This window comes from Capricornis sumatraensis, chromosome 9 (assembly GCF_032405125.1).
Source record: "Capricornis sumatraensis isolate serow.1 chromosome 9, serow.2, whole genome shotgun sequence".
NCBI lineage: Eukaryota > Metazoa > Chordata > Mammalia > Artiodactyla > Bovidae > Capricornis > Capricornis sumatraensis.
Genome location: NC_091077.1, coordinates 4,870,426 through 4,883,030, shown reverse-complemented (window position 1 = coordinate 4,883,030; position 12,605 = coordinate 4,870,426). Strand labels below are relative to the sequence as shown.

The 12,605-nt window shown below is 43.1% G+C and overlaps 1 protein-coding gene across 1 annotated transcript in view; it reads left to right on the top strand.

The window, feature by feature from the left end:
* Positions 1 to 12,605, top strand: part of WNT3A (Wnt family member 3A) — a 73,796-nt gene that overhangs the window by 21,835 nt on the left and 39,356 nt on the right. The window contains exon 2 of the mRNA XM_068979701.1: positions 2,897 to 3,138. Coding sequence (XP_068835802.1) covers positions 2,897 to 3,138 — 242 coding nt within the window. The remainder of the gene's footprint in view (positions 1 to 2,896; positions 3,139 to 12,605) is intronic.

Below are 12,605 nucleotides of genomic sequence, written 5' to 3'. Positions count from 1 at the left end.
CATGGGCAACACCTGTACTGCTCTGTGCCGAGAGAGTGAGCAGATCTCTGGGGACCAAGGAAGAAAGCACAGAGCCACCCCACACCCAGTGGTCCTCCTAGGTCCACAGGGCCTCCCTTGCATTGGTCGTCTCCTACCATCCTAAACATTTTCATGGCCCTTTCTGAGAGACCCTGAAGAGCCTTTGTGATATCTGTGGTTGATGGGAGGCAGGCTTCAACAGACGGCCCCAAAAAGTAGCAGCTGCCACACAGTCGTTCACATGGAGCTTCCACCCAGGGGTGAAGGAAGCGTTGAGACACAGGAACCAAGCAGAGCTCTGCTGACAAGAGACCATCACCCCACTACAAACACAGATGCTCCCACAGATGACAGAACCATGGGTTATCCATCCGGCTGGGCAGATACAATATGTCACCGTGGGACTGGGGAAGCTCTTTCCTTCTGCCCTGGAAAGGGCCAGATGAGTCTTCCTCTGAAATCAAGGGATAATCAAACCTGTCCACCCTAAAGGAAATCAACCCTGAATATTCATTGGAAGGACTGATGCTGAAGCTGAAGCTCCAATACTTTGGCCACCTGATGTGAAGAGCTGACTCATTGGAAAAGACCCTGATGCTGGGAAAGACTGAGGGCAGGAGGAGAAGGGGATGACAGAGGATGAGATGGTTGGATGGCATCATTGACTCAATGGGTATGAGTTCGAGCAAACTCCAGGAGATAGTGAAGGACAAGCAAGCCTGATATGCTTCAGTCCATGGGGTTGCAAAGAGTCGGACACAACTGAGTGGCTGAAAAACAATCACGAATAGTAACATGACCACATTTCAATCAGTTGTGACACACAAACACGTGTGTAACCAACAGCCCCATCAAACACAGAGCACTTCCTTCACCCTAGACCCTAGTGGTCCAGTAGAACTTTCCACAGTGACCGAAGTGTTCTTATATCTAACCATCCAGCATGGCAACCACAGATCCTGTCTAGCTAGTGTGACTAAGAAACCACATTTTTCTCTCATTTTTTGTCATTTTGCTTAAATTAAATAGGCACATGTGCTGAGTGGGAACCATTTGGCAAAGCACAGCCTGAGATACATTTTCTCATGCCGCCATTCGGTCAGGCCAGACCTCCCATGAGAATGAGGAAACTATGCTGATTTCTGTGCCTAGCCACAGTGTTGCTGGGCCTTGGTCTCCATCAGAGGAATCGCGGTCACCCACACTGTATCAGGCCTCCCTTAAGCTCCCTGCCAGGGAGATCCCTGACCTTTGCACCGGAGGCCACTCCTCTCTATTTCGATGTAGCATTCCGCTGCAAGAGTAAACACTGTCTGTTCATCCATGCTTCTGTGGATGCATCCTTTGGTGGTTTCCAAGTTTTTCTCTGATGATCACAGCCCTGTGAATATTCTTAAGCACATCTTATTGTGTACATAAGCTTTTATGTCTGTTGAGTAAATAGCCAAAAGCCTGCTGGAATGGTGGGCATGAGTTCAGCAGTGATTTTCGCCTATATGATGTATTTACCCACCACTGTGCCCCATCTCTATGTGTGTGCGTGCGAGCTAAGTCGCTTCAGTCATGTCTGACTCTTGGTGACCCCATGGACTGTAGCCCCCCAGGCTGCTCTGTCCATGGGATTCTCCAAGCAAGAATACTGGAGTGGGTTGCCATGCCCTCCTCCAGGGTGCCCCATCTCTAACTCCACTCTAATGGCAGAAAGCAGGGAGGAACTAAAGAGTCTCTTGATGAAGATGAAAGAGGAGAGTGAAAAAACTGGCTTCAAATCCAACATTCAAAAAACTAAGATCATGGCATCCGGTCCCATCAGTTCACTGCATACAGAAGGGACAAAGTGGAAGCAGTGACAGATTTTCCTTTTTTGGGCTCCAAAATCACTGCGGATGGGGACTGCAGCCATGAAATTGAAAGACACTTGCTCCTTGAAAGGAAAGCTATGACACGTAGACAGCATATTAGAGAACAAAGACGTCACCTTGTTGAAAATAGTCCATATAGTCAAAGCTATGGTTTTTCCAGCAGTCATGTACAGATGTGAGAGTTGGACCATAAAAAAAGCTGAGCACTGAAGAACTGATGCCTTCAAATTGTGATGTTGGAGAAGACTCTTTAGAGTCCCTTGGACTGCAAGGAGATCAAACCAATCAATCCTAAAGGAAATCAACCATAAATATTCATTGGAAGGACTGATGCTGAAGCTCCAATACTTTGGCCACCTGATGCGAAGAGCTGACCCACTGGAAAAGACCCTGAGGCTGGGAAAAATTGAGGGTAGGAGTAGAAGAGGATGGCAGATGATAAGATGGTTAGATAGCATCATTGACTCAATGGACATGAACTTGAGCAATTCCAGAAGATAGTGAAGGACAAGGGAGCCCGCATGCTGCAGTCCCTGAGCTGGACATGACTTAGCTACTGAACAACAACATGCCCTATCTCACACTGCTCTAGAAGTGATTGTCTTCCTGCCAAAGACCCAGCAGCACCTCCTCTGGGCAGCCCCTGTACTGACTCAGCATCACCTGTATCCTTGAGTGCTCTTCTCTGTGTTCCTGAACAGTTTCAGGGTGCTGCTATCTCCACACCATTGGAGCCAGGACCCCTGCAGTTGTGCAGAGAAGCAGGGTAGCCTCCACCATTTCCTTGATTTCTCTTCTGTCAATCCACGTGCACATCACAATGTTTTGTGCTAAGTGGCAGGTACAAGATAGAGACAGGCTTCCTCCATGGTAGAAGCACATCTTGCCCAAGGAAAGGGCCTGTGTGCATCCTCCAAAGAAAGTTCACCCGAGGACAGGCCTGACTCCTGCTCCTGGTTCGCAGGCCAGAAGGGCACTTCCCCTACTAACCAGGCCTCCTTGTCCTCCCCCAGGTCCCTGGCTGTTGGGCCCCAGTACTCATCCCTGGGGACACAGCCCATCCTCTGCGCCAGCATCCCAGGCTTAGTACCCAAGCAGCTGCGTTTCTGCCGGAACTACGTGGAGATCATGCCCAGCGTGGCAGAGGGCATCAAAATCAGCATCCAGGAGTGCCAACACCAGTTCCGGGGCCGCCGTTGGAATTGCACCACTATCAACAACAGCCTGGCCATCTTTGGCCCCGTGCTGGACAAAGGTACAGGTGGTACCCATCATGGCTAGCCAGGCAGAGGTGGCAGCCCAGGGATGTGGGTGCAGCAGGGCTCAAACCAGCTTCCCCCTCAGTGGGAGTGGGCACAAGCCAGTTCATTTCCCTTCTGTCTCTGTTTCTCACTTGTGCTGAAGCATAGGAACAGCACTTCCAGTAAGAGGGCAGTGCTCGTTACTATAGGGATCTCCTATGTGGGTCCTTTCCAATGCTCACCCACTCTGAAGGGTGTTCCTGGAGTTTGGGAAGGGTATAGGATCACACAGAGATTCCTCCTGCTTCCCCTTTTCCGAAAAACAGTTACACAGTTTCACGGGGACAGGATTAACTACTGCAGTTTTCCTGAAAAAGCCAGGACTTCAGGCAGGTCTTAGAGAGAAAATACAAAAACAAACAGAAAACACAAAAAAAGGGTGAGGGTTGGGGATGATAGAGGCACACAGCAGAAGTTATCCAGGGTCCTGGAGCCAGGGAAGAAGAGAAAGATCTGGCAGGCTGGGTGCTGGTTAACTCTTGGTGAAGAGCAAATTTGCACAAGACACAGTAGTTTAAACAATAATGATCATGTGTTATCTGTCCCAACATCTGCAGACATGGGGAGATGCAGTAGGCAGGGCTAACGAGAGAGAGAGAGAGAGACGAGCTGGTCCTCATCTCTCTTACATGCCTGGTGGCCCCTGGTGCTTCTGCACATGACCTGGGTTTGCTTAAATGCAGTGGCTGGGCCCTCCAGCAAGTGAGGAAAGAGGGAGGGAGAGAGAAAAAGAGAGAGAGGGAGAGAGGCTTCTTTCACTGAGCATAATGTTTTCAAGATTCATCCACCTGTAGTATGTTCTGGTACTTTATTCCTTTTTATGGCTGAATTATATTCCATCATACGATGGACCACATTTTATTTATCCATTCATCTGTTGATGGACAACTAGGTTGTTTCAAGCCTTTTATTGTCTGTTGGGAATAACGCTGATATTTCAAGTATCTGAATACCCGTTTTTCAATTCTTCTGGGTATATTCCTAGAAGTAGAATTGCATAGTAATTCTGTGTTTTGAGGAATTACCAAACTCTTTTTCCACAGCAACTGCACCATTTTGCTCTCCCACCAGCGACACAAGAGGGTTCCAGTTTCTCCAGATTATTGCCAATGTTTATTATTCTCTGTTTTTTTCCTTTAGCCCTCCCAGTGGATCTGAAGTGGTGTCTCATTGTAATTTTTATTTGCACATCCCTGATGACTGATGATGTTGAGCATCTTTTCATGGGATTGTTGAACATCTGAATGTCTTCTTTGGAGAAATGTCTATGCAAGTCCTTTGCCCAGTTTTTAATTGGGTTGCTTGTGTTTCTATTGTTGAGTTGTCAGAGTTCTTTATATATCTAACACTCAGAAATATTATTTTCAAAACATCTTCTCCCTTTATAGATTGTCTTTTCACTTGTATGACAGGGTCTTTTGATGTACAGAAGTTTTAAATTTTGATGACATTCAATTTACCTATTTAGATATCATATCAAAGTAAACATTGCCTAATCTACAGTTATGAAGTTTTACACTTGTGTTTTCTCCTAAGAGTTTTATAGTTTTACTTCTTACATTTAGGTCTTTGATCTATTTTTAGTAAATTTTTGTATATAGTGAGAAGTAAGGGTCCAGCTTAATTCTTTTGCATGTGGGAAACCAATTATTTCAGCACCATCTGTTCAAAAGACTAGTCTTTCCCCTATTGAATAGTCTTGGCACCCTGGTTAAAAATCAATTGTCCATGGATGTCTGGGTTTATTTCTGGACTTTCAATTCTATTCCATTGGTCTATATGTCTACCATTCTTCCAATACAACACTATTTTGATTTCTATAGTTTTATAGTATGCTTTAGAGTTGGGAAGTATAAGTTCTCCAACTTTATTTTTAGTTTACAACCTGCTTTGGCTTTGATTGTTTTGGCTTTTGGAGACTCCCTTACAATTCCATGTGAATTTTAGGGTTGTTTTTTCATTTCTGCAAAAAAAGATTTTTTGAATTTTGATGGTGATTGCATTGAATCTGTACATTAGTTTGAGAAGTATTGCCATCTTAGCATTATTGTCTTCTAATCCATGAACATGGGGTTTTTCCATTTATTTAGGTCTTCCTTAATTTTTCAGCAGTGTTTTATAGTTTTCAATGAACGAGTCTCATGCATCTTTGGTTAATGCGTTCCTAAGTGTTTTATTCTTTTGATGCTATTATAAATGAAATCGTTTCATTCATTTCCTTTTCAAATTGTTCACTATGTGTAGAAGTACACTTGATTTTTGTTTGAAACTGTATCCTGCAAATTTGATTAATTTTTTCATTAGCTGTGAGAGTTCATGTAGATTCTTTAGAATTTTCTATATATGAGACCAAGTCATCTGTGAGTAGAAATGTTTTTGCTTCTTGCTTTCTAATTTGGATGCCTTTTCTTTCTTTTTCTTGCCTAATTGCTGTGGCTAGCACTTCCAGTACTATGTTGAATATGAGCAATGAGAGTGGGCAGCCTTGTCTTCTTCCTGATCTTAGAGGGAAAGCTTTTATCTTTCACCATTGAGTATATGATGCTAGCTGTGAATTTTTCATAACTTCCCTTTATCAGGTTAAGGAGATTATCTTCTATTCCTAATCTGGTGAGTATTTGTATCATGAAAAGGCTACTAGATTACATCAAATGCTCTTTCTGAATCAAATAAGATGATCACATGGTTTTGCCTTCATTCTGTTCACATGGCATTTCTCCTAAGGAATTCTTGCATCTGAATTAAAGTCGACCTTTCTGTCCATCTTAGTTCACTGATTCCTAACAAGTTGACGTTCACTCTTGCCATCTCCTGTTTGAGCACTTCCAATTTGCCTTGACTCATGGACCTAACATTCCAGGTTCCTATGCAATATTGTTCTTTACAGCATCGGACTTTACTTTCACCACCAGACACATCCACGCCTGGGGGTCATGTTTGCTTTTGCTCAGCCTCTCCATTCCTCCTGGAGCTGTTTCTCCACTCTCTCCCAGTAGCACATTGGACTCCTACTGACCTGGGGGGTGGGGTCTCATCCTCCAGTGTCATGTCTTTTTGCCTTTTCATACTGTTCAAGGGGTTCTCAAGGCAAGAAAGCTGAAATGGTTTGCCATTCCCCTCTCCAATGGACCACATTTTATCAGAACTCTGTACCATGACCTATCTGTCTTGGGTGGCACAACACGGCCTGATTCATAGTTTCATTGAGTTACCCGAGGAGGCTGTGGTCCATGTGATCATTTTGGTTAGTTTTCTGTGATTGCGGTTTTCATTCTGCCTGCCCTCTGATGAGGGCAAAAGGCAAAAGTCCCATCAGGAAGGGACTTGTGGGGAAAACTGGGTCTTGCTTTGGTGGGTAAGGTGATGCTCAGTAAATCTTCAGTGTAATTTTCTGCTGCTGGGTGAGGCTGTGCTCCTTCTCTGTGGTCTGGCCTGAGACAGCCCAGTCCTGGAGGCTGCAGTCTCTATGGTCGGCCCTAGGCTCTATGGCAGGTGTAATGGCAGCCTCTTCCAAGAGGACTTAGGCCAGCACGCTGCACCTCCCAGGACTGCTGCTGCCAGTGCCCCGATCCTGAGGCCAGCCACTGTCGACTCACGTCTCTGCTGGAGACTCCCAGACTCTCACAGGCAAGTCTGGCTGAGTCTCTTGTGGGGTCACTGCTCCTTTCTCTTGAGTCCTGGTACACACAAGGTTTTGTCTGTGCCCTCCAAGAGTTTGTTTCCCCTGTTCTGTTGAAGTTCTATAATCACATCCCATTGACCTTCAAATTTCCTGGGAATATTCAGTCCCTTTGCTGAATCCCCAGGTTGGGGAAGTCTGTTGTAGGGCCTGGAGCTTTCATAACAGTGCAAGAACTTCTTTGGTATAACTGTTCTCCAGTTTGTAGATCGCCTACCCATTGGCTCTTTGGTAAGGTTAATGGCGACCTCCTCCGAGAGGATTTATGCCACATGCCCTGCCTCCCAGGACTGCTGCTGCCAGTACCCCTGTCCCTGCGACTGGCCACTGCTGACCCATGCTTCCACAGGGGACCCTCAGACACTAACAGGCAGGTCTGGCTTAGTCTCCTGTGGGGTCACTGCTCCTTCCCCTGGGTCCTGGTGCACACAAGGTTTTGTTTGTGCCCTCCAAGAGTCTTTGGCAGGTATGAGGTTTGATTTTAAACGTGATTGCCCCCTCCCTACCGTCTTATTGTGGCTTCTCCTTTGTCCTTGGACATGGTGTATCTTTTTTTGGCGGGTTCCAACATCCTCCTGTTGATGGTTGTTCAGCAACTAGTTGCAGTTTTGGTGACCTCTCTGGAAACTGAGTGCAAGTCCTTCTACTTTTCTCACACAGATATATATGTATGCAAGATTATATATATGTACACATTAATATACAGTATTTGTTTTCCTCTTTTGACTTACTTCACTCTGTATACCAGGCTCTAGGTTTATCATCTCAATTCAGCTGATTCAAATTCATTCCTTTTTATGGCTGAGTAATAGGCCATTGTATAATATGACCACATCTTCTTATGCATTCATCTGTTGATGGCCATCTAGGTTGCTTCCATAACCTAGCTATTGTAAATAGTGCTACAATGAACATTGGGGTACACGTGTCTTTTTCAGTTACGGTTTTCTCAGGGTATATAACCAGTAGTGGGATTGCTGGGTCATATGGTAGTTCTAAGTTTAATTTTTTAAGGAAACTCCATACTGTTCTCCATAGTGGCTATACCAATTCTTTTTTCTCCACACTCTCTCCAGCATTTATTACTTATGGACTTTTTGATGATGACAATTCTGACTGGTGTGCGTTGGTACCTTCTTGTAGTTTTGATTTAGTATTTCTCAGATAAGTAGTGATATTCAGCATCTTTTCATGTGTCTTTTGGCCATCTATATGTCTTCTTTGGAGAGATGTCTATTTAGGTTTTCCACTCATTTTTTGATTGGATTTTTTTGTTTTTTGATGTTGAGCTCCATGAGCTGTTTGTATATATTTGTATTTAGCTAATATTTGTATATATTAATTTATTTGTATATATTAATTTCCCTTTCAGCTCTATTTGTATATATTAATTCTTTGTCTGTTGCTTAATTTGCAAATATTTTCACCCATTCTACTGGAGTTTCCCTGGTGGCTCAGATGATAAAGAATCTGCCTGCAATGCAGGAGGATTTCCCTGATAGCTCAGTTGGTAAAGAATCCACCTGCAATGCAGAAGACCCCAGTTTGATTCCTGGGTCAGGAAGATCCACTGGAGAAGGGATAGGCTACCCACTCCAGTATTCTTGGGCTTCCCTTGTGGCTCAGCTGGTAAAGAATCCACCTGCAATGCAGGAGACCTGGGTTCAATCGGTGGGTTGGGAAGATCCCCTGGAGAAGGGAAAGGCTACCCACTCCAGTATTCTGGCATAGAGAATTCCATGGACTCTATAGTCCATGGGGTTGCAAAGAGTCAGACATGACTGCAATGCAGGAGAGTCAGGTTCAACCCCTGGGTTTGGAAGATCCCCTGTAGAAGAAAATGGCAACCCCTCCAGTATTCTTGCCTGGAAAATCCCATGGATAGAGGAGTCTGGTGGGCTACAGTCCATGGGGTCACAAAGAGGTGAACACGACTGAGCAACTAACACTTCTTCTTTACCCATTCTGAGGGTTGTCTTTTCATTTTGTCCATGGTTTCCTTTCCTGTGCAAAACCTTTTAAGTTTAATTAGGCCCCATTTGTTTATTTTTCTTTTTACATTTTCATTACTCAAGAAGGTGCAAGAACTTCTTTGCAAAAAAAGATCTTGCTGTGATTTATGTCAAAGAGTGTTTTTTCTATGTTTTCCTCTGAGTTGTATAGTATCTGGACTTACATTTAGGTCTTTAATCTGTTTTAAGTTTACTTTTGTGTGTGATGTTAGGGAGTATTCTAATTTCATTATTTTACATGTGGCTGTCTAGATTTCCCAGCACCACTTATTGAAGAGGCTATCTTTTCTCCATTGTATATTTTTGCCTCCTTTGTCATAGATTTGGTGACCATAGGTGTGTGGGTTAACTTATGGGCTTTCTATCCTGTACCATGGATCTATTTCTCTGTTTTTGTACCAGTACCATACTGTCTTGATTACTGTAGCTTTGCAGTATAGTTTGAAGTTGGGAAGCCTGAATCCTCTAGCTCCATTTTTCTTTCTCAAGATTACTTTGGTTCTTTGGGGTGTTTTCATCAGATTGTAAAAAATTTTGTTCTAATTCTATGAAGAATGCCATTGGTTATTTGATAGGAATTCCATGGAATCTGTAGTTTGCTTTAGGCAATATACTCATTTTCATTATATTGATTCTTTCAATCCAAGAACATCATATTTCCCTCCATCTGTCTGTGTCCTCCTTGATTTTCATCAGTGTTTTATAGTTTTCTGAATACAGATCTTTTGCCTTATTAGCTTGGTTTATTCCTAGGTATTTTATTATTTTTGTTATGATGGTAAGTGTGATTGTTTCCTTAATTTCCCTTTCTGCTCTTTTGTTATTAGTGTGTAGGAATGCAGGAGATTTCTGTGCCTTAATTTTGTATCCTACAACTTTGCCAAATTCATTGACTATGTCCAGTAGTTTTCTGGTGGCATCTTAGGATTTTCTGCATATATAGTATCATGTCATCTGCAAACAATGACAGTTTTACTTCTTTTCCAGCTTGGATTCCTTTTATTTCTTTTTCATCTCTAATATCCATGGCAAGGACTTCCAAAACAATGTTGATGAGAATGGACATCCTTGTCTTGTTCCTGATACTAGGGGAAATGCTTTCAGTTTTTCACCATTGAAAATGATGTTTGTTGTATATTGCCTTTATTATGTTGAGGTTCCCTCTATGCTCATTTTCTGGAGAGTATCATAGATGGTTGTTGAATTTTGTCAAAAGCTTTCTCTGCATCTATTGAGATGATCATATGGCTTTTATTCTTTAATTTGTTAATATGGTCCATCACTGCATAAACTGTCACACTTGTGTATATTTCTTGGATAAATCCCACTTGATCATGGCATATAATCCTTTTAATGTATTATTGGATGCTGTTGGCTAGTATTGTTGGCTAGTATTGTTTTTAAGCATTTCCCAATGATTTTAAGTCAATTTATTTGTAAAAACAGAAAAAGGGAAGAAATAAATAAAACCAGTAACAGTAGTACAGTCGATATAGTTGCTACAGCATTAATAACTTATAAAAGACATAGTAGCTACATAAGTGGAAAAGGAAATGGCAACCCACTCCAGTGTTCTTGCCTGGAGAATCCCAGGGATGGGGGAGCCAGGTGGGCTGCCATCTATGGGGTCGCACAGAGTCGGACACAACTGAAGCGACTTAGCAGCAGCAGCAGCAGCAGCTAGATAAGTGTGTGTGTTCACTTGCTAAGTCATGTCCAACTCTGTGACCACATGGACTGTGGCAGCCAGACTTCCTTGTCCTTCACTATCTCCCGGAGTTTACTCAGATTCATATCCATTGAGTCAGTGATGATATCTAACCATTCTGTCCTCTGCCATGCTCTTCTCCTTTTGCCTACAATCTTTCCCAGCATCAGGGTCTTTTCCAATAGGACAGTACTTCACATCAGGTGGCCAAAATATTGGAACTTCAGCTTCAGCATCAGTCCTTCCAGTGGCTATTCAGAGTTGATTTCTTTTGGAATTGACTGGTTTGATCTCCTTGCAGTCCAAGGGACTCTCAAGAGTCTTCTCCAGCACCAGAATTCGAAAGCATCAATTCTTCAGTGCTCAGCCTTCTTTTTGGAGAAAGAAATGGCAACCCACTCCTGTGTTCTTATCTGGAGAATCCCATGAAAAGAAGAGCCTGGTTGGCTACAGACTATGTGGTTGCAAAGAGTCAGCCAGGACTCAGCAGCTAGGCAACAACAACAGCCTTCTTTATGGTCCAACTCTCACGTCCATACCTGACTACTGGAAAAACCATAGCTTTTACTATACGGACCTTTGTTGGCAAAATGATGTCTCTGCTTTTTAATACTCTGTCTAGGTTTGTCACAGCTTTTCCCTCCCAGGAGCAAACGTCTTTTATTATCACAGCTACAGTCACCATCCACAGTGATTCTGAAGCCCAATAAAATATAATATGTCACTGCTTCCACTTTTTCCTCTTCTATATGCCATGAAGTGATGGGACCGGATGCCACGATCTTAGTTTTTTGAATGTTGAATTTTAATCTGGCTTTTTCACTCTCCTATTGCACCTTCATCAAGATGCTCTTTAGTTCCTCTTCACTCTCTGCCATTACAGTGGTATTATCCGCATATCTGAGGTTGCTGATATTTCTCCTGGCAATATTGATTCCAGCTTGAGTTATCCAGGCTGGCCTTTCCCATGATGTACCCTACATATACATTAATAAATAAGCAGGATGACAATATACAGCCTTGGTGTACTCCTTTACCATTTTGAATCAGTCTGTTTTTCTATGTCTGCTTCTACCTGTTGCTTCTTGACCTGCATACAGGTTTTTTAGGAGATAGGTAAGGTGGTCTGGTATTCCCATCTCTTTAGGAATTTTCCACAGTTTATTGTGAACCACACAATCAAGGCTTTAGTGTACTCAATAAAGCATAAGTAGATGTTTTTCTGAAATTCCCTTGCTTTCTCTATGATCCAAGAAATATTGGCAATTTAATCTCTGGTTCCTTTACCTTTTCTAAATCCAGCTTATACATCTGGAAGTTCTCAGTTCATGTACTGCTGAAGCCTAGCTTGAAGAATTTTGAACATAACCTTTCTAGCATGTGAAATGAGCACAGTTGTAAGGTAGTTTGAACATTATTTGGCTCTACACATGGACATCACCAGATAGTCAATACCAAAATTAGACTAATTATATTCTTTACAGATGAAGACAGAAAAGCTCTATACAGTCCTCAAACAGAAGACCTGGAGCTCACTGCAGCTCAGATCATCAGTCTCTTATTGCAAAATTCAGGCTTGAACTGAAGAAAATAGAAAAACCATTCAGGTTTGACCTAAATTAAATCCCTTATGATTATACCATCAGTTCAGTTCAGTTCAGTCGCTCAGTTGTGTCCGACTCTTTGTGACCCCACGAACCGCAGCATGCCAGACCTCCCTGTCCATCACCAACTCCCGGAGTTCACTCAGACTCATGTGAATTGAGTCGGTGATGCCATCCAACCATCTCATCCTCGGTCGTCCCCTTCTCCTCCTGCCCCCAATCCCTCCCAGCATAAGGGTCTTTTCCAAAGAGTCAACTCTTAGCATGAGGTGGCCAAAGTACTGGAGTTTCAGCCTCAGCATCATTCCTTCCAATGAACACCCAGGACTGGTCTCCTTTAAAATGGACTGGTTGGATCTCCTTGCAGTCCAAGGGACTCTCAAGAGTCTTCTCCAACACCACAGTTCAAAAGCATCAA